Source organism: Pseudonaja textilis, chromosome 13, assembly GCF_049901715.1.
Source record: "Pseudonaja textilis isolate UNSWEBS1 chromosome 13, rPseTex1.2, whole genome shotgun sequence".
NCBI lineage: Eukaryota > Metazoa > Chordata > Lepidosauria > Squamata > Elapidae > Pseudonaja > Pseudonaja textilis.
In genome coordinates, this window is record NC_142002.1 from 7,892,598 (window position 1) to 7,915,917 (window position 23,320).

At 41.6% G+C, this 23,320-nt stretch overlaps 1 protein-coding gene across 9 annotated transcripts in view; it reads left to right on the top strand.

Moving 5' to 3' along the window:
• Positions 1–23,320, top strand: part of AKAP13 (A-kinase anchoring protein 13) — a 285,438-nt gene that overhangs the window by 161,348 nt on the left and 100,770 nt on the right. For all 9 annotated transcript variants that reach the window (XM_087941336.1, XM_087941338.1, XM_087941335.1 and 6 more), the window contains exon 9: positions 1,894–1,970. In XM_087941336.1, coding sequence (XP_087797462.1) covers positions 1,894–1,970 — 77 coding nt within the window. The remainder of the gene's footprint in view (positions 1–1,893; positions 1,971–23,320) is intronic.

A 23,320-nucleotide genomic window follows, 5' to 3' on the forward strand; every position in this document is an offset into this window, starting at 1 on the left:
TTCGCTACACGAGGGAAATGCAAGACAGAAATGAAGTGCCTGCTTGTTCCAAACTCCTAAATGTTGTTTGAAATGTAAATTGATTTTGCTTATTAGGTCCCAAATCTACCACCTCCTTGCTAGTTGTTTAATATTTTCTAAATCTTAGGGAGTTGATGAGTGCTTTTTTGAGTGCTTTGCAGAAGATATTAGCTCACAGATATTAAGTAAACCAATGTTACCGAATCGCTAGCAAAGTGATTATTTCCTGAAGTATAACATGATAAATGGAAACTACAAAAACATTTCATCTGTGTACAAACGTCTGTAGTTTGGTTTCCATAGAAATGATATTGTAAACATATGACAACTGCCAGACCAGAAGATCATCTGGCCTGATGTTATTGATTTCAGGTTTGTCCAATTTCATGCAACTTGGTGCCCTCCAGATGTGTTGGAGCTGCCATTTCCCGAGTGCCCAGCAAGACGATGCTGGCTGGAGAATTCTGGGAGTTGCATTCCCAACACATCTGGAAGATGCCACTTTGGAAGAGCTTGACCTATTTTGTGTGGATGTGACCAGTGATCCTTGTAGACCAGTATAATTGGCACCAGTTCTCTTAGATATGAGATATGTCTCTTAGATACTCATTCCTTACATCAGAAGATGCTCTGTGGCTGCGATTGGCTGCTTGTACTGGTTGAAATTGATATGAGTTGGAGTCCCACAGAGAATGTTCTTCCCTTTGGTTTTTCAGAGGTTGCAAGGAAATTATTCTCTCCCTACATTTTCTGCAACCAACTCTTTGCCTATGAGTGGCACCTTAAAAATTGTGCTCAACATGCAGCAGAAATGCCAATGGCTCAAGGTGAATTAGTTAGCCAGATCAGTATGAAACGGTGAAGCATTTTTAATGCTGTTACCAATATACTTCTCAACACATAGAAAATTAATGTATCAGGAAAAAAGATTAAGAAAGGAAAATGTTTGCTTTCTGTGAGCAAAAGTTACACAGAGTGCCTTTATCACCCAAAATGTTGTCTGACAGCATGGATTTACCTGCAAGTATGAATTGTGGCTTTCCTGTGGCTTAATTCCCCTTTCTTAGTATCCCTTTGGTCTTTAAAGAAGTTAAACAAACCTAAGTCTCAGTGAAAATTAGAAAATAAATAAGTGTTTCCTGTTTTTTTTCAATAGATTTAGAGCCCACCTTCCTACAATGAGATGATCCATCTTATTGAATCAGAAAGCTTTGGCTATTTAAAAAGTTTTGAAATCACTTGAAATATATAGTCCTTAGAGCAGGGGTCTCCAACCTTGACAACTTTAAGACCTGTGGACTTCAACTCCCAGAATTCCTGGCTGAGGAATTCTGGGAATTGAACTCCACAAGTCTTAAAAGTTGTCAAGGTTGGACACCCCTGCCTTAGAGCTCAACTGAAACATCAGGTTTAAGGGTGGTAGTGAAGGAAGCAACTCAACTTTCCTCCCCTGCCTTCCCAATTCTAGTTTGAAGTGGTTGGTGTCTGTCTGTCTGTCTGTCTCTGTCACTTCTTGGTGTTCCTGTTTGGCTGAGAAAAGCAGAGATGTTTCAGAATGACATCAGATGAACCAAACACTGCAGCTTGGGCAGGAATGCAGCAGGTGATGTAAAGGCGATATGCAGAGACCAGCTCTATCTGGGCCAGGTTGGGGTGTGCAGAGTGGGGTGGGGTAGGAAGAATTAGGAAGTTACAGAATGACCTCAAAGGAAACCTTCATGGGTAGGCAGAAATGGAAGGGACACCATCTAGGCTGTTTTAACCCTGATGCACTGGAGCAATTATTAAGACACATGAGCTCTCTCCCTCTCCCTCCCTCTCTCTCTCTTTCTCTCCCTCCCTCCCTCCCTCTCTCCCCTTTTTTTCCTGCAGACTCTCTGGAAATAAAAATGGAAGAAGAAATGGATTTTCTGACAGATCTAGCTGAGAACATTACTTCTGAAGGAACGGTAAGGTTTTGTTTTTTTCCATCTTCTGTCATTGAGCTTCAGCCATTGATTGAGGAACAAAAAGGCACATGACCCCTCTCGCAAAACTAATTTCCTTCTATTTATTTTTATTTATTTATGTATGGTCTTTAATCACGAGGAAGCAGATCTTCCTTTTTAAAAATTCTCTGTTGGTTTCATTTTCTGAAATTATTGCTTTTTTAACCACCTCTTTGTGAGCTCTGGAGTTCCTTTCAGTAGCGTGATGTCTGAAAGGTAGTTGGTGCTGGTTAATTCATGGTTTGTGGGAAGAAGGACTGTCTTTTTATCGAGGATGGGTATCATCACTGCTTGAGAAAATTTTCTGGTGTATGTTAGATGGAAGACCCTCTCGCTCTTTCTTGGCAACTTTGAGAACTGAATTAAACATCAATGAATGAGCGAATGACTGTTCCAACCTGTTCTGTGAATGAATCTTTAAATTGGATGAATGAATGAATAAACCTTTACCATTTTGGGAAAGTTATCCCACATCGGCTTGAAAGATTTTAAGCATCTTGAACAGAATTCCTAAGCATCTGGGCTAATTGTTGTTGTTGTTATTATTATGGTTTTATCGCACAGTCAACCAGATGTTCAGACTGAGTTTGGCATTTTTGTCTATCAAGTCCTTTCCAAGGACCTGGGATAGGCAGAGGTGGATGTTGGATGGTGTTACAGATGTCGTCGCAGGATGGAAGCTGTTCTGAGTACAGCCGGCTTTTGCAATTAGCTGCTGGAGAATTTGTCAATGCCAATGATGTTTACGTGGTGTTCCAGTTGTTTTGGGGTTGCACCCAAGGGGCCCATTACTATTGGTACTATCCTTGCTTGCCTTTGCCACAGTCATTCTATTTATGTAAAATTATTACATTTATTTGCTGTCCGTCTTGCAGTTTGAAGTGCCTCTGAGTGGCTTGACTGGGTCTGGTGCAGCACGATTGACATGAGTCCATTTTGGACATTTTGAAGGATAACAGTTCCTACAGTTGCTGATTTGGAAGGTGGTGGTGTGATAGCGTTGTTTTAGGCATCTGAAATGAGAAGGATGGAATCAGTTGGATGCTGAAAGGGAGAAGTCTTCACTGCAGGCTGAGAGGTTGGCAGGAAATGCGGTGCTCAGGCATGTTTCTGATGGATAGAAAAGTTGGTCTTCTATTTTAACTGGCTGTTCTCAGTGACAGTTTTGTGTCTTCTGCTATTGGTACCATGCTTCCCTTGGAAGAAGCCAACTGCTCTGGGTGGTCAATACCTGTGTGGAGATTCTAGCGTGAAATATATAGAGCATAGTCAGTAGTGAGGCACACTGGAAACTTACTTTTAATTTTTCACAAGATGAGGTACTTAGGGCTTGTGACTTGTTTTAACACTGTCTTTTATTGACAAATTGATGTGCATTATTTTATTGCAAGAGTCTTCAGAGAAGTAGCTGAAGGGATCGGTACCCTCCTGCCATTGTAAAGCTTTCTGCTGTTTAAAGTGTCCTTGATACTTTGCCATTAGTGGCAGTTGGTTGTGTTTTGTGACTAATTATAAGTAGACTTTGAAATACCAAACCAAAGGGCAGAACGGAATTTTTTAAAAATAAATACTTACAGTAGAGCTCCCAGTTGGTCTTCTACTCTGGACTTTTTAGCTTCAGCAGCAGGTGGGCTTTGATCTTCTTTACATTGATGTTGGGTGAGAAGTTTTCCCTACCCACCCACTCTTCTTGAAGCACCAGTGACATTAAGAACTCTGTTCGGTTCTCGAGAATGAAGAAGTTTGTGTCTAAATGACCCTGACTTGCTCTTCTTTTGGCTCATTGCATCACAATAAGATATAGAGCAATCTGAGAAAACCTAACTCCTTTTGAAAGAAAGGCTTGGCAAACTTTTTCTAGATCAGCCATAAATTGAATATGTTGCTTAGATTTTCAGTTGGGGAGGTAATTGACCTAACTTTTGGGGGGAGGGATGGCCTAGGGAGACACTGATCATAATTAAAGTGCAAGGTTTAAAGAACTGAAATTTTGCGATAACATGGAGAAGCAGAGCAAGCTTTTCCCCTCCTAGATCTGATTAGGTCATCTAGTCTTACCCCTCACCCAAGCAAGATACCCTACATCATTTCTGACAGATGGCAGTCCAGCCTCTTCTTGAAAGTCTCCAGTGATGAAGCTCCCATAACTATTGAAGGCAAGCTGTTCCATTGGTTGATTGTTCTCAATGTCAGAATATTTCTCATTTCCAGGTTGAATCTCTCCTTGATCAATTTCCATCCATTATTCCCTGTCCGGCCTTCCAATCCTATGGAGAATAGCTTGACCACCTCCTCCTCTCTGTGGCAGCACCTCAAATATTTGATGACTGCTAAACTGTCTCCCCTGGTCCTTCTCTTCACGAGACTAGCCAGGCCCAGTTCCTTCAATTGTTCATCGGATGTTTTAGCCTCTAGTCCCCTAATCATCTTGGTTGCTCTTCTCTGTCCTCTTTCTAGAGTCTCAACATCTTTTTATAGTGTGGTGACCAAAACTAGATGCAGTATTCTTGGTGTGGTTTTACTTATAGAATGATATTAGTACCTCACTTGATCTTGATTGAATCCCTCTGTTAATGCAATTTAGGATTGCATTGGCTTTTTTGGCTGCCGCCACACATTGTTGTCTCATATTTAATTGGTTGTTCACTAAGACTCCAAGATCCCTCTCACAGTTACTGCTATTAAGCCTGGTTTCAACCAGTCTATATGTGTACTTTTGGTTTTTCTTGCCTAAGTGTAGGACCTTACTTTTCTCTATACTGAATTTCATTTTGTTAGTTATGGCCCAGTGTTCTTGTCTGTCAAGATCCATCTGGATCTTGAGCCTATCTTCTTGGGTGTTAACTATTCCTGCCATCTTAGTGTCATCCACACATTTGGTAAGTTCCCCTTCTATTTCCTCATCGAAGTCATTTATGAAAATATTGAAAGTACTGGGCCTAAGACAGAACCTTGTGGTACCCCACTGCTTCCTTCCTTCCAGGTAGATATAGTACCATTAAGGTCTACTCGCTGAGTACTGTTTGTCAGCCAGTTACAAATCCATGTAATGGTGATGCTATCTACCCCACTTTTTTCTAGCTTACCAAGAAGTAGGTTTATTCTGTAATTTGGGTTTTTCTTAGAGGATGCATATTATTGCTTGGCTCTTAGCTGAAAAGTCCATGTTGCTTTAAAAAATTAGCTGTTTATGAGTCAAATGTGAAGCTTTCCTCTCTATGCTAGATTTCACGTCCCATAATCCTAGGCCTGTTCTTGCTTTTGTCCATGGCTAATAATGCTCTCAAAATGTAGTGTCTGCACAAAGAAACGCTTTTTTGCGTTTCTCTCTACAGGTTGTGCTTATTAGTCACGTCCAATCTTTCATGTGTTTTTAACGAAGTTAATTTTTAGAAAAACCTACCACAGTAATCGCATCTTGTGGCAATGGTTTCCATAAATTGGATTACGTGTTGTGTGTCAGAAAATTACTTAAGGGTGGGGAGGAGGGGAAGTTTGCATAAAGGACAAGAGGCCGCCCATCAGATTTGCTGCTGGCTGTAGAAGCAGCTGTTGGGTCTACTCTTTGGTTTTGCTTTATGACTAATATGCAAATATAGTGCTATTGAGCATTTATGAAGCTGCAGTATAGCAGTTTTTTTTTAAAAAAAATCAACTTGATACCCTCTGTTTGGATTGGGTTATTGATTCCTAATCAACATCATCATCCTTTTCTCCTATCAGCGCTGCTTATTATTCCTAACCAACAATGGAAGCCTCAACCTTCAGGAAGGCTGAAGGAACGTTTCAAAAATGGTGCACAGAAATTCCGGCTTCTCTTGAAAGTTAATTAGGCAATTGAATGACAGTTTGCTTTCTTAGTCTTAAATGTAAGGCTATAGTTGCTAGTGTATGAGCAACAGGCTTCAGGTTTTTTTTTTTTTGCAAATGGTATTTATTCTTTTATGTAAATCACGATTCACAACTAGGTGGGCAAGGAGTAAAGAGAGGAGAGGACATCACTGGTTTAATTTAATGGTAGAGTGCACAATTGATCCTCCAACATTTTGTTCCTGGGACATTTTGGTAGTCTTCCCACATCATGCAAAACCATAGCATGGTTTGTTTGATTTTGATTCATCATATTGTATGAACACAGCCAATCACAGTTGATTCATGTTTTCGGAAGCCGTAGTTAACAATACTGTCTGACTTAAATTCTATTAATAATAAACCAGACTATTTCCCCAGTTCTTGGAGGGGCGGGGGAGATTGTAACAGCAAAATAGACAGCTTTCTATATAACCTTTCAAATGCTTTTCATGTCTTACCTTGTTGGAGCATAATGACAATCCTAGGAGATGGATATTCTGAAATCTTTTCCCGTACTGCAGAAGTGGTGTGATTTTTGCTACTCACTAAATTCCAGCTTGCCTTGGGTGTTCAAACTGAGGATTTGATCAATCTCCAAGCCATTGCATTCGTGTAGATTAGATAGGTTCCTTCCTTAGGTTGTGATTGATTCTTAAGAGACTTAAGCATGAGACTTAATGGAATATTGTAATATTTTACCATTACCTTCTTCCAGGATGTGTTTCTGTGTGTCAGATCTAGTCTACAACTAGGGGTTTCCCACCAAAGAACTTCTTAGCTTTGGAGGATACTTCCATTATCCACTAGATGCTATCATCTGCTGTGGTCATACGTTGGTTGTCTTAACTAACCCGTTGATAATCAAATGCATATTATTCTTCAAACATCTCCCTTTTTATTAGAAGATTAAAGAATTAAAAGGCGTTGCAGGTTCACTCAGCATGCCCCTTGATCTGTTATAGGTATTTGGGTGACTAATCTTTGAGTGTTTGCTTTGAACAGAGAGACCAGCTGCCTGTCAGAAAGTTCCAAAGGAATAAACTTTGATCTGTGGTTTTATGTTAGGTCTTAGTAATTGCTTTCTTTTCACAAAAAAGAAAGTAAGGATTTTCATTGGATAGCTGGTTTGTTTGCCTGCAAGACAAAAAAGAGGAGACAGCTACCCTGGCACATCAAGTGGTCTAGCCAGAATGAATCAAAATGGAGACACTTCTTGAGGTTTGGTGCGTGAGAGATACTGGTGGAAATGACTGTGTGGGCCAGTCTTTTTTTCCTCTTCTCCTTCAAATATTCCTTTTAAACTGATCTTTTCTGGTATGGCATCAGAAATGTCAAGGCAAATGGAAAGTTTGCTGCAGGACCAGTGACCACAATTTCCTGTTGCTCAGTGTTGGAAGAGAGAGAAGTTTAATAACCAACAAGCAGATTACAATCCATTAACCACACTGAAAAACTGCAGAAATGTGCTTGAGATATTTGAGATAACCCTCAAATAAATATGACTTGATACATATACATACACATAGTGTTAAATAAATAGTAGATATAGATAGATATAGAAATATAGGAGTGGGGTGGTGGCCTAGAGGTGGATCTCTCACGTCACAATCAGGAGGCTGTGAGTTCGATCCTAGGTAGAGGCAGATATTTCTCTCTCTGGGCACAATGAGAATATGTCTGCTGGACAAAACTCTGCATTGGCCTCAGGAAAGGCATCCAGCCATTAAACACTCTGCTTTCTCCATTGAGCTGCTCCAAGCATCCAGAGAGTGGGGATGTGCTTAGTCTCTGCTCGGATAGGCTGGGCTTAATTGTTAGGACACTCTTACTCCTCCCTGACTCCTCCCTAGCATCCCTCAGTTTTTAGCTCAGCCTTTGGTTCAATAGGCAGCTTTCCTTGGCCGGAGCAGGAACAACTTTGAGGTTTGGATAGTTTTCAAAAACTCCATTTTGCTAGAATCCCTAAATTGCTCTCAGTGGTGAGATCTGACTGCAGTTAGAGATAGGGAGCAGTTGGAACGATCACAGTTCACCATCGGCGTTCTGCCCGCATTGCGCCCGCATCGTGTCTGCATCGCGCCTATAAGGGCTGAGGCTTTGAACCCTACCGTTATATTTCAGCATCGCACTTCTTCAAAGGATGTGATTTCTCTTCCTTCGCACAAACGATCCTCGGTGCCAAAAGCTAGTCCCCTTGCCATTGCATTTCGAATGTACCATGCTGTTTTTAAAAAGCGCGTGTTTTCTTCTCATACCTTCATCCTACCCACGGAGAACGCAGGGGTGGGGGCGTTGGGGCCCTGATTCTCCCCTTCCCGCCGCTCAAACGCGAGATAGCCACTGGTAAAATTGGTTGGGCGGCGAAGGTACTGCTGTGTTTTTGGTGCCCAAAATACGTCTGCCTCATTTTGAACAGGGGACTGTCTTCCATTATAGCGCACATTCTCAAGGGCCATTATCACGTTGCATCATGTGGTCTCTGCTGGGTTTTCCAGCCTACTGTTGAGAGGTTTCAACCTCCTCCAAGCTCTAGCCACAGTTCCAGGGGAAAGAAAAATTCTAGTCCCTTTAGCTCCGGTTTGGGAGATTAAATCATTTGTACCTGTTGGTTGCCCTCACAGTTTGCATAATATATATATAAGGAGAAACACAGCAGCAACAGCCAGCACCAAGGCCTGAGGGCTGTGCAGATAGTTGTTGGGGGCCTATTAATTGCAAGTGAATTGCCCTATCACTGAGCGTTCTCAAATTTGGCATAGTGGATATTTATCAGAATATTGAGGCATTGAATTTTATTTATGGTATTCAGCTTTGTTTGGGTATTTTCCCATGTCATTATAGTTGTGCTTTTAAAGTTGTAGCAACGTTTTGGCAGAATCTCATCTGCCGAACAAAGCTGAATACTATATATATATATATAATACTATATATATAATACTATATATAATACTATATATATATATATATATAATACTATATATATATATATATATATATATATATATATTCATAGATTTTCACGGGTACAGGTATGCAGGTCTTGGCGTGTTCGGGTCTTTTCCTATGTAAGATTGAGAGCATCTTGGCAACGTTTTGACAAGGTCCCACTCGCCATCTTCTGGCTGGTGCTTTCAGCTTAGTGATTGTGCACAAGCACGAAGCCGAAAGCACCAGCCTGAAGATAGCGAGTGGGACCTCGTTGAAACGTTGCCAAGATGCTCTCAAGCTTACACGGGAAACGACCCGAACATGCCAAGACCTGCATATATATGTATGTATGTATATATTCTTAAGTTTTCGCGGGTATTTATATGTATGATATTCAGCTTTGTTTGGGTATTTTCCCATGTCATTATAGTTGTGCTTTTAAAGTTGTAGCAACGTTTTGGCAGAATCTCATCTGCCATCATCAGGCTTCTGTATAAATGAACACTATACAGATGAACACAATACAGAAGCCTGATGATGGTAGATGAGATTCTGCTGAAATGTTGCTACAACTTTAAAAGCACAACTATAATAATGTGGGAAAATACCCGAACAAAGCTGAATACCATACATACATACATACACACACACACACACACACACACACACACACACACACACACACATATAAACTGCTCAAAAAAATAAAGGGAACACAAAAATAAGACATTCTAGATCTGAATGAATGAAATATTCTTATTAAATACTTTGTTCATTACATAGTTGCATATGCTAACAAAACCACTCAAAAATTATCAATGGAAATCAAATTTAGCAACCTATGGATTTGGGGTTATGCTCAAAATTAAAGTGGAAAAAAACACTACAGGCTGATCCAACTTTGATATAATGTCCTTAAAACAAGTTAAAATGAGGCTCAGTAGTGTGTGTGGCCTCCACGTGCCTGTATGACCTCCCTACAACGCCTGGGCATGCTCCTGATGAGGTGGCGGATGGTCTCCTGAGGAATCTCCTCCCACACCTGGACTAAAGCATCCCCCAACTCCTGGGCAGTCTGTAGTGCAACGTGGCATTGGTGGATGGAGTGAGACATGATGTCCCAGATGTGCTCAATTAGATTCAGGTCTGGGGAACAGGCGGGCCAGTCCATAGCATCAGTGCCTTCATCTTGCAGGAACTGCTGACACACTCCAGCCACATGAGGTCTAGCATTGTCGTGCATTAGGAGGAACTCAGGGCCAACTGCACCAGCATATGGTCTTATAAGGGGATCTCATCTCGGTGCCTAATGGCAGTCAGGCTACCTCTGGCGAGCACATGGAGGGCTGTGCGGCCCCTAAAGAAATGCCACCCCACACCATTACTGACCCACTGCCAAACCGGTCCTGCTGGAGGATGTTGCAGGCAGCAGAAGGTTCTCCACGGCATCTCCAGACCTTGTCATGTCTGTCACATGTGCTCAGTGTGAAACTGCTTTCATCTGTGAAGAGCACAGGGTGCCAGTGGCGAATTTGCCAATCTTGGTGTTCTCTGGCAAATGCCAAACGTCCTGCACGGTGTTGGGCTGTAAGCACAATCCCCACCTGTGGACGTCGGGCCCTCATACCACCCTGATGGAGTCTGTTTCTGACCATTTGAACAGCCACATGCATATTTGTGGCCCACTGGAGGTCATTTTGCAGGGCTCTGGCAGTGCTCCTCCTGTCCCTCCTTGCACAAAGGCGGAGGTAGGGTTGCTGCCCTCCTATGGCCTCCTCCACGTCTCTTGATGTACTGGCCTGTCTCCTGATAGTGCCTCCGTGCTCTGGACACTACGCTGACAGACACAGCAACTCCAAGACCCGAGTATTTGTTCCAACAAAAGTCCTGCTCTCTCTGTACTGGTGGACTGTTCCGACCATCAACAAGGGTTGTCCACTGAAAGAGCCCCACAGACTCACCATCACTACAGATGCCAGCCTGTTTGGATGGGGAGCACATTTCCAGTCCCTCTCAGCTCAAGGACATTGGTCAGCAGCAGATCCATCAAACACCATAAATTGGTTGGAACTCAGGGCAGTCCATCTGGCCCTTCACAGTTTCCTTCCTCATCTTCAAATGAGAAACATCCTCATACTAACAGACAATGTCATAACAAAAGCACATATAAACCGACAAGGGGGTACCCACTCAAAATAACTCATGTGGGAAGCAGAGAGACTGTGCCTTTGGGTGGAAAGGAACTTAAGCTCGATCACAGCGGAGCATATTTCCGGGCTTACAAATACACAAGCAGACTGGCTGAGCAGGGCCACAGTCGACCAGTCAGAGTGGCGCCTGTACCTGGATCTGTTTCAGGAGGCAGTTCAGAGATTCAGTCTGCCAGTTATAGATCTCTTCACTTCTCCCCTGAATGCGCAGCTCCTGAGATTCATTTTGAGTTACCCATCCCAGGGGACGGAGAACATCAACACCCTCCATTGCCGGTGGCCCCAGAGCCTTCCCCCCTCTTCAGGTGATGGCTATTGCCTCGGTGGTGACCTGGTAAGGTCTAATATCCATCTCCCACCACCCACGGATAAAGAGTTTTCTTTGGGGCGCCACAAATTTATGTCCACCAGTGGTACATTGCACCTCCCCACTTTCTGGATGCTCATCTCAGCTCACTGAGAACGGGCGTATCAGGTAAGTACCAACACCCCTTTTCACCCTGCAAAGGATTATGGGGTCATTAAAAGAAGATGATAGTATTAAATATAGACATGGAGATACATAGCACATGTTAAATTTGATCATTCCCTTGTGAGATGAATAAGAAGCAGTGGAGGAGACAGAAACTTTCAGTTAAAATCTGACTTGATTACTTTAATTCAAGGTTTAGATCTTGTTGTGAGTTTGGGGTTGAAACAGTCTTGATGTCTCCAACTTGCCATTGAAGAACAGATCTCGATTTGCAGAACCTCCTACCGCAGATCATGATTTCGTTTGTAACCTAGAATTGGGAGGTGCAGTGTTTTAGACAGGCTAGTAATTTGGAGACTCGCTGAAAATGGTTCAGGAGCACCAATTAGATAATATCAGTGCTAGCACTGATCGCTAGCGCTGATGATGTAACCTAGTTCGGTAATGAAATGTCTGCAAACAAATAAACAAGCTCAGAGAGCACAAAGGATTTCACAAAGAAATAAACATACACACGCACTCACACACACTCATCCATGCCTCTGTGTTTATATGTTCTTATCAGTTCTGCTGGGAAACAAAATATACTTCACCCTTTCCTATTTGCAGTGTTTGGCATGATGGATGTGTGAGATCTGATATGCCTGTAAAAATACATATCCCGTCCTAAAGAAAAAGAACACTGTACAGGAAAGAGGGCGGCTATCATTTTGGGATAGTCCAGGATGCAAAGGTTTTGTGATGACCCATAGTCTCTCAAAATAAAACCCAAAACATACATTAAACTCTGGTAATGCCTTCAACTTAACTTCACTGTTTTATTAGGCACAGTTTAAAGTCACAAAAGTAAATAATGAGGCAAAAGGAAACCAAAACAAACCGCATTGACGAGAGTTCCAAAGCAAGCCAAGATAATTAATCATACATTCCAGAAAGATAACAGGGAGAGTCCATGGGAAGAACGCCAACAAAGATAAACCTCTTTCAAAGGAAACACTAAACTTTGACTCCAGCAATTCTGATTGCGCAGTTACAAACTTATATACATAGCTCCCAGCTGCAAGCCACAAGGAGAATCATGGTAATCTCCTCCTGAGTAGACCTTGCTTTTCCCTGATCCTCTCCTCTCTGCGTGCCCTAGGATGGATAGGGGATGGGCCTGGATCCTCCTCTGATTGCTCAGCCAGCCCCTGCCCTTCCCCAGCCTCCTCCACCACCTCTGGAGCCACACTCCCACTCCCTGTTGGCTGTTCCTCCTCTTCCTCAGAGTCCGTCTCCACCAGGGGCATGACAGGTTTATAGCATCTTTGAATGAACAAATCTGGCCATTTCAGATTTGTTTGTTTGTTGAGCAAGGGAAAGATTTTCTCTTGCCTTCTTTCTTCTTGGCACTGCTCTGGGCCAGGACAGGCACTAATGACAACCACAATAGTGATGATTTGGGATGAAAGAGTTAAATTTATTTTTTTTCAAAGAGGAAAGCAAAAGTCAATTTAGGGATGTGAAAAAGTTGCTTCTTCCTTAACTCACTTTCCCATATTGACCTCATCTATTCTTTTATTTTTTTTTGCCTTCCATTGGTGACCCTTGGTGCCTCCTGCATGGCACAGTTGATACTTTCAGCCAGCAAAGAAAGGGCAACATAAGCTGCAGGGGAAAATGACCATTAGAGATGAAAAGGACCCTCCGAACAATGAAAAGCATTGTTTTTCTCTCTCTCCAAGGAATGGCCTCTAAGAAGGGGCTGTTTTGCAAGGAAGAGATATGGATTAACCCAAGATGCATCGGTAATGCTCAGAAACTCAACACTTAAACTCCGTCTAAGCCGAGGGAAAGGGGGGCTTTTGGAAAACCTGCCTTCCTGGGGTTTATTTCCCTTTTTCTGGAAATGGATCCACAAGGTACACATCTACTACTAGGAGGTGCATTTTAAGCAACTCCAACTGCAATTCTTAGCCTCAAAAAAATCCAAAAATGATGGAGTATCTGGTCTTGGGATTAGGTTTAAATGGATCATAGGGCAGGAGGATGTACCAGAAGCTCTAAGGAAAGGATGATGTCATAAGCGCAGAAAAGCATCTCAGTCCTCAGGACGTAATACCGGAAAGATGACATTATGGTAACTAGAATAGCTTGACAAAGTTTCAGGCATTGTTTAATTAATCTTCCTCAGATCTACAATCATCTTTTCTCTGATAGGAGGATTCTTCATACAATAGAGGAGGCTATTCTGGAAGAAATGGGAGCATTAGGGCAGCTGATATTTGTAATTCTTTAGACAGAGGTTTTCAAAAATAGACTGAGTAACCATTTGACTGGGACTGTAGTGTTTCCTGCTCGAGGTTGAATTAGAAGACTTCCAAATTCCTTTCCAACTCTGCTGTTCTGTTATTCTATTCTGTTACTCTATATTCTAGGAAGACATTGGGTTTTTTTCAAACCATTTTGCATTTTTCAATGTAGTGCAACTGTTATTAGCACATATTTTTTTCTCCCATCTTAGTTGGCTTCCTTATGAAACATTTAAAGGTTCTTTGAGATGTACCGTAGGTTAACCTAGGCCAGTTCAATCCCAGTGATTACAGGTTTTCAGACTATCTTAGTTTATATTTTGCTATTTGGATGGCAAAATCTGTTGTTCTGGCTCTTTGTGTTTTATTTTGAATGAAGTAGACTGTAATTATATTCTGCATACTATCCCGATATAACAAGAATGCATTGAGAGGAAAATCAGGCGTATTCAGTAGATCATTGATGTTTTGGAGATACTCAGACAAGATTATTGCAGTGTGATTTTGGGTGTGTCTGTGTGTCTTTGATGGACATTTGGTTCTGCCAATGGTTCTGTCTCTCTCCGGGGTGTTGGCTATGCACAAGAAGGAGGTTTTGTCATCCTGACTGCTTAATTCTGTATATAGTGATTGGATGTAGGAGATGTCCAGGCTTGAGCCCGAGAGAGGGGGTCCAAAGATATTATCAGTCTCGAGTTCCTTTGCACCCACAATAGATCTGAGTGTAGCCCATCTTGAATTGTGTTGACTCTTTTAAAAAAAAAAATTAAACCTTTATTGAGATTTGAAACATTAAAATACAAGTAAAATTTAAAAATAGCTTTGTACAATTCTCCATCTTCTTTGACAGTACTAAAAGAATCTTAGTTATATTGATACATTTCCATACATTTCTAATTAATTGTGTACATATACATATTTATATCTTATTCTAATCTATACATTTCATATTCCTACTATCTATCCATTGGTACCAATTACCTCAAATTGAGTAATATTCCAAGTCTTCCTTGTTATTTAATTCTATAGTGAATTTGTCCATTTCTGCACAACCGAAAATTTTTTGGATTATTAAACTATCTGTCAGTATAGTGGCCATTTTCCAAGATTGAACAAGTGCAATTCGCGCTGCTGTAGTGATGTGTAAAATCAAATATTTTATCTTTTTAGGATACTTTCCATTAATAATCCCCAATAGAAACAGTTCCAGCTTCAATTCTATTCGGCAGTGTGTGATTTCATTTAACCATTTTTGTATTTTGATCCAGTATTTTTTAATTTCTGAATTGTGTTGACTCTTATCCAGGGATTCAACTGGTATAACAACTGGTTCGGTGAGCACGCACACAGTGCTTGCAACTCACCTTCTGCTGCAACCCCTGTGTGTAAAACAGCTGACACACAACAATTCTCTGTGTCGCACAAAGCAGCTGAGCTGGAAAACCCAGAAATAAACCACAGACTAGAGCCGGGGCTGGCGGGTAGGCCCAACAGCTGATTGTCAAAGCGAATCAGTTTGCTGCCAGCTGATTTTCAGAGCTACCGATTCGCTTGAACCGGGGAGAACCGGTAGAATCCCTACCCCTGCTCTTAACTGCCAGCAATTTGTTTTGACTGTTAGTAGTTTAGATTCTTGTAGAGAGCTTTAAGCTTGGGTTAAATACATACATACATACATACATACATACATACATACATACATTCATATTCATTCATTGGAACTGCCTGGACTCCTTCCTGATTTCTTGCGCTTGACATTAGACCTAACAATGCTACTTCCGGGGTTAAACAATAAATCAAATTGACTCCATTCTGAAAGTGATAAGTATAGAACTAAGCATCTGTTGAGCAGGAAATGTAGCCGCTGTATCAAATAATAGGTCAACCTTGTGTTTTGATACTATTGCTGCTAGATGCAAAACCTGTTTGGAAAATGCTTGAAAATTCCTTAAGTCCTGTTGCCTGTCTGTTGCCTGCCACTGAATCTGTTTCATTGCAAGAGGTACGAAGTTCTTGTTCTGCTCCGCTTCAAAGTGGCAGTTAGCTTTCTCCTTAAATGCAGGGAGGGAAGTATGGGATTGATCTCAAAGAACAAATGCTGACTTATCAACATGGACAGCTGCCTTGGGTGGGAGGAGAAGGGCTCGAAAGCCCTGGACATTATCAAAACAGATGACCACCTTATGTAATCTGGAAGGAAAAAATATATATATTTTCCTTTTGGATAAGGTTGCTGCATATAAAGATAGACAGAATAAAAAGCACTGACTTAAAAAGATTTCCCAAGCAATGTTGGGTAAAATTTTATCTATCTATCTATACATCTATATCTATCTATCTATCTATCTATCTATCTATCTATCTATCTATCTATCTATCTATACATCTATCTATATCTATATCTATATCTATCTATCCATCTATATCTATCATCTATACATCTATCTATATCTATCTATACATCTATCTATCTATCTATCTATCTATCTATCTATCTATCTATCTATCCATCTATATCCATCTATCTATACTATATCTATCCATCTATATCTATCTATCATCTATCTATACATCTATCTATCTATCTATCTATCTATCTATCCATCTATATCTGTCTGTCTGTCTATACATCTGTATCTATCTATCTATCCATCTATATCTATCTATATTATATCTATCTATCCATCTATATCTATCTATCTATCATCTACCTATCTATATCTGTCTATCTATCATCAATCTATCTATCTATCTATCTATCTATTTATCTATCCATCCATCCATCCATCCATCCATCCATCCATATCTGTCTGTCTGTCTGTCTGTCTATCTATACATCTGTATCTATCTATCTATACATCTATATCTATCTATCTATATTATATCTATCTGTCCATCTATATCTATCTATCTATCTATACATCTATCTATCTATCTATACATCTATATCTATCTATACTATATCTATCCATCTCTCCATCTATATCTATCTATCTATCATCTATCTATACATCTATCTATATCTGTCTATCTATTATCTATCTATCTATCTATCTATCTATCTATCTATCTATCTATCTATCTATCTATCCATCCATCCATCCATCCATCTCTGTCTATCTCTATGATTGCAGTCATTAAATGAATCATGTGGTCATTAAGCAAATCTGGCTCCCCCCATTGACTTTGCCTGGCAGAAGCCAGCTGGAAAGGTCACAAATGATGATCACATGTGCAGCTGTTATACATTCCAGTTGCTAAGCAATAGCACTTAGACTTATATAGTGCTTACAGCCCTCTCTAAGCGGTTTACAGAGTCAGCCTCTTGCCCCCAATAATCTGGGTCCTCATTTTAGTGACCTCGGAAGGATAGAAGGTGGAGTCAATAGTGAGCCGGTGAGAATTGAACTCCTGGCAGTCGGCAGAAGTAGCCACTACTGCACTCTTAACCACTGCGCCACCGCGGCTCAAGCATCCAAATTTTGATCATGTGATCATGCAATGGTCTTAAGTGTGAAAACTGGTCATAAGTCACTTTTAAAAGTAACTTCAAACAATCCCTAAATGAATGGTTGTAAGTCAAGGACTACCCATATATATACCCGTATATAGATCTTGCAGTTCGCCCTTCTTTATCTGTGGTGATACCTCCACCCTCAATTTTTTGCCCTCTAAAACCCCAGCTAGTTTTCTCTTAACTCTGGCTGGTTTCTTTCTTAATAAGCCACAGTCACAAGCCAGGAATGAAAGCTAACTGGCTATCTGGCTTCCTGGTTACAAGGCATGGTGATGCCAATATCCTGAGTGAGATTTTTTTCCCCTGAAACAAATATTTAGGCAACAACTCTTTTAAGTAAAGTTCTGGGGGGAGGTAAATGGAGAAAAAAAGTTTACACAATGAACTTTTGGGATGCTTTTCATGTTATCCTCCACCTCTGCAGCTCACAAAAAGGAAAATAAAATGTGTTCTTTTTTTCTCAAAAGGACCAGTTGTAAAATTCACTGTACACGAAGGAAGCTGAAAGACCCAGAAGTTTTTTTTTTCCCCCGCAAGAGCTTGCTTGGTTGGCACATCGTTTGGCCCGGGCAGGTCACATAGGAAAATGCAGGCAAGCCCCCCCAAATGGGAAGAGGAGCTGTCCTTTCGACCTTCCTGCTCTCGCAGCGCCTGTCCCGGGGAATATGTGCCATTGCCCCGGTGACAGTTCTCACCCGGAAGACAGGAAACAGGCAGGCGAAGGAGCTCCCAGGCCTGGCACTGGCCTGTTTAACATCAGGGCTTTTCCTCCACAGGTGTCACCATCCCTGGGAGCCAGGCTCCTGGTCTGGGCTGCCTCTCCGCTCTTTCATGTTTGGTTTGGCCTTCTTTCCAAGGCATTGGTGCCAGGAAGGGAAACTATATATCCATTAAGTTTTCCCTCCCCTTCTCTCCCGCCCTCCCCTTCCTTCCCCTCCCCTTCTTTGCCCTCCACTTCCCTTCCCTTGCCTTCCCTTCCTTGCCCTCCCTTCCACTTCCCTTCCCTTCTTTGCCCTTCTCTCCACTTTCCTTCCCTTCTTTGCCCTTCTCTGCACTTTCCTTCTTTGCCCTCCCCTCCACTTCCCTTGCCCTCTTTGTCCTCCCCTTCCCCCCACTTCCCTTCCCTTCTTTGCCCTCCCCCCTTCCCCTCCCCTCTCTTTTCCTTGCCTTCCCTTCCTTGCCCTCCCCTCCACCTCCCCTCCCCTTCCTTGCCCTCCTTCACAGTGATCATGTAGAACAAGCTAAGCTGAGATGGGATTGCTGGAATAAATAGCCCGGTGCTCTCAGATATGTTGGGTTTCAACTTCCCATGAGCAGAATAGAGGTATCCCTCAACTTACAGTTCATTTAGTGACCAAAGTTACAATGGCACTGAATGAAAGTGACTTAGGGCTGTTTTTCACCATTACGACCGTTGCAGGATCCCCATCGTCACGTGATCAGAATTCAAATGCTTGGCAACTGGCATGTATTCATGATGGTTGCAGCATCTCTGGGTCACGTGATCCCTTTCACAACCTTCTGACAAAAAGAATCCATGGGGAAGCCGGATTCACTTAACAATGGTGTTATTAACTTAACATCTGCAGAGATTCACTTAACACTGTGACAAGAAAGGTGATAAAATGGGGGCAAAACTCAAGTGAAATGGGGGCAAAACTCAACCATCTCACTTAGCAACAGAAAGGTCGAGCTCAATTCTGCTCGTAAGTCGAGGACTACCTGCCCCATTCTTCCCATATTCTTCCCAATATTCCCATATTCTTGCTCTTTAACTTCCAACCCGCTCTTCGAGCTTCTCCCTGGATAATTTCATATTTGAAGCTGGCTCATCTCTTTCTCCTTTGTAATCCTCTGAGCATCTGCCCAGTTGCAAAGGTGGTCACCAATCCTTGCTGGGATCTGATTTTGTGTGTGTGTGTGTGTGTGTGTGTGTGTTTAGTGGTACCAGATAATGTCAGTAAGGAAGGGTAGGAATAGAGGTTTCTCCTCCTCTGATTTTAATCTGATGCCTGGCACCCTGGAGTCTCTTTGGTTTTTCAGAGTGATGATTATCTGACATGCAGGGTTGATGAATGTAGACAGCTGGGACTTGTTACTGTCATCCAGGAAGGTTTAGTCACTTCTTCCCTCTTTCAAAGCCGCCCTCTCCTTCCCTCCCTCTCCTCTGTTCTTGCCTCCTGCAGCGGGAGCGCCTGTCCTTCAACGCTGAGAATTTCCTAGTCACCATGACTGTTGCTGAGAATTTGGCGGCTGACCTATAGATCAGGAAAAGAACCGTCTTATAACTGTCTGTGATACTCTATTCTTCTTTTTTTTTTCTTCGTTAAGAAAACATTATTGCGATTATTTTAAAGAAGAAAGACAAAAGCTAAGAGAAATTAATAATTAAGATGAGGAAAAGGGAAGCAGTAAAGAAAGAGAGAGAACGAAGCCAAGAGTGCAGAGAAAAAAGAAATACAAAGAAATTGCTCCTGATTCTCTTTTACATCAGTTATATAAGTATGAATTTAAATTGGCCTCTGCAACAAAACTTTATTTTTTCTCGAACATTTTTTCTAATCCTGAGTGGTACGGTGGCCTAGAGGTGGAACTCTCGCCTCACAATCAGGAGGCTGTGAGTTCGTTCCCAGGTTGAGGCAGATATTACTCTCTGCTGGGAAAAACCTCCGCATTGGTGACAGGAAGGGCATCTGGCCAGTAAACACTCAGCTTCATTCAGTTGGCCAGGCTCCACCCCACAAGGGATTATGGGGTCATTAAAAGGAAATGGTGATTATTTTTTCTAATCTTCAAACTCATATATCATATTTTCCCACTCCACAAAAAAGTCCAAAAGGAGTTTCCAAGGGCATTAGTTAATTGGTGTCTTTTAACAGATTTAACAGATAATCAGAGTTGGAAGGGACCTTGTAGGTCATCTAGTCCAACCCTCCACCCTAGTGGGAGACCCTACACCATTTCTGACAAATGGCGGTCCAATTTCTTCTTGAAAGCCTCCAGTGATGATGCTCCCACAACTTCCGAAGGCAAATTCTGTTCCATTGGTTGATTGTTCTCACTGTCAGAAAGTTTCTCCTTATTTCCAGGTTGAATCTCTCCTTGTTCAGTTTCCATCCATTATTCCTTGTCTGGCCTTTGGGTGCTTTAGAAAATAGCTTGATCCCCCTCCTCTCTGGGGCAGCCCCTCAAATATTGGAAGACTGCTATCATATCTCCCTTGGTCCTTCTCTTTACTAGACTAGCCAAGCCCAATTCCTGTAACCGTTCTTCATATGTTTTAGTCTCCAGTCTCCTAATCATCCTGGTTGCTCTTCTCTGCACTTTTTCTAGAGTTTCAACATCTTTTTTATAACGTGGTGAGCAAAACTGGATGCAGTACTCTAGGTGTGGTTTTACTAAGGCTTTATAGAGTGGTATTAGTACTTCCCTTGATCTTGATTGTATCTCTGTTAATGCAACAGGATTGCATTAGCCTTTTTGGCTGCTGCTGCACACTGCTGGCTCATATTTAGCTGGTTGTCCACTAAGACTCCAGGATCCCTCTCACAGTTACTGCTATTGAGCCTGGTTTCACCCAGTCTATATGGGTACTTTTGGTTTTTCTTGCCTAAGTGTAGGACTTTACTCTTCTCTATATTGAATTTCATTTTGTTAGATATGGCCCAGTGTTCTAGTCTGTCAAGATCTATCTGGATCTTGAGCCTATCTTCTTGGGTGTTAGCTATTCCTGCCAGCTTAGTATCACCTGCAAATTTGGTAAGTTCCCCTTCTATTCCCTCATCTAAATCATTAAAGAAGATATTGAAGAGTACTGGGCCTAAGACGGAACCTTGTAGCACCCCACCGCTTACCTCCCTCCATGTAGACTTAGACCCATTAAGGACTACTCGTTGAGTTCAGTTTGCCAGCCAGTTGCGAGTCCATCTAGTGGTGGTGCTATCTATTCCACCTTTTTCTAGCTTACTAAGAAGTAGGTTGCGGTCTACTTTGTCAAATGCCTTGCTGAAATCTAAATATATTATGTCCACAGTATTTTGCTGGTCTACTAATTTAGTCACTGTGTTGAAGAATGAAATAAGATTGGTTTGGCATGATCTGTTTTTAACAAACTCATGCTGACTGCTAGTCATTACTTTACTTGTTTCTAGATGTTGGCAGATCTGTTTTTTTATTATCTTTTCCAGTATCTTCCTGGATATTGATGTTAGGCTGATTGGTCTATAGTTTCCTGGGTCTATTTTTTTTCCCTTTTTTCAAGATGGGAACCACATCAGCTCTTTTCCAGTCCTCTGGTAGTTCCCTGGTGCTCCAGGATTTTTGAAAGATATGGTGCTGTGGTTCTGAGATGACCTCTGCCAGCTCCTTTAAAACTCTGGGATGTAATCCATCAGGCCCAGTGATTTGTTTTCATCAAGATCAGACAGGTGTTCTCTTACTATTTTTTTGATTATTTTAACTTTCATTTCTGCTCTGTCTTTTACAGTTATATTTTTGGTGGGTTGAGCTATAGTTTCTTTTTGCGTGAAGACAGATGCAAAGAATGAGTTAAGCAGTTCTGCTTTCTCTCTGTTGCCTGTTACTTCCTTGCCATCTTCTCTCTTTAGTGGATCGACTGTTTCCTTGATTTTTTGTTCTTGTTATTTATATGTTGGAAGAAACCTTTTTTATTATCTTTGACTTTTGTTGCAAGTCTTTGTTCATTTCTCTAATAAAAGCTGTCAGTTTGGGGCTCTGCCAGCAAGCACCATCGCGTCCATCATCCATTCTTCTATTCTGGGTAATAATGTCCCACCCACATACATATGTGAATGTCTTGGTGCTATTATCACATATAAAAACAAACTTCCCTGAGTATTTTTTCCAACTTTTTATTAACTCCAAAGAAAACACCTCTGGCTTCAGCTGCCTTTAAAATCTTCAGAATTAATGTATGCATTTAAATCCACATTTCTTAGCATTTTTTCATGTCCATCAATCATTCTGATGCTTTTTTCTTATATGTGTGCTTCCCCCCCACTTTTATGTGCTTACTTTCCAGAAGAAGAGGGACAGGCCACCATTACGTGGCCAATTCTGATTTGAAAATCCTTTTAGGGAGCTGCTGGAGAACCCCAAGTACTAATACATTAAGCAGTGGTGGGATTCAAAAAAATTTACTACTGGTTCTGTGGGCGTGGCTTGGTAGGCGTGGCATGTCTTGGTGAGCGTGGCAGGGGAAGGATACGGCAAAATCCCCATTCCCTCCCCACCCCACTAACCAGTTTTCCAGTTCCATTCTCCTGTGCAGGGCAGCCAAAGGAGACCCAGCCGATCAGCTGGGACTCAGGAGGCAGAGAATAGATGGGGGGGGGGCACTCAGAGGTGGTCTTTGCTGGTTCTCCAAACTACTCAAAATTTCCGCTACCGCTTCTCCAGAACTGGCCAGAACCTGCTGAATACCACCTCTGACATTAAGAAACAGCTGATATGGTAGCATCAGTGCCACCAGATTGCTAACATGACAAACTTGATAGTATCGGTAGTCCTTGACTTATGGCCATAATTGAGCTCAGCATTTCTTTTTTTCTGTTGCAAAGTGAGACAGCTGTTGAGTGAATTTTGCCCCATTTTACGACTTTTCTTGCCACAACGAATTCCTGCAGTGGTTAAGTTGCTAACACGGTTGTTAAGTGAATCTGGCTTCTCTATTGACTTTGCTTGTCAGAAGGTCACTGATGACGTGACCAAGGGAGATGCTATAACCGTCATAAGTATGAACCAGTTGCCAGTTGTTTGAATTTTGATCACCTGACTATGGGGATGCTGCAAAGGTCATAAGTGTGGAGGAAAAAAACAGTCATAAGACACTTTTTTTCAACTTCAAACGGTCACTAAATGAACTGTTGTAAGTTGAGAACTATCTGTTCAGTGTTGTTATTATTTTTTTTTTACAGTTTTAGCACCCTCCGTGATTATTGATTCCCAAACCAATAAAGTCTGTTTTGCCAGTGTGAAAATTTAGCTCAGGCTTAAGCCAGCTGACATCCCCACAAGCAACA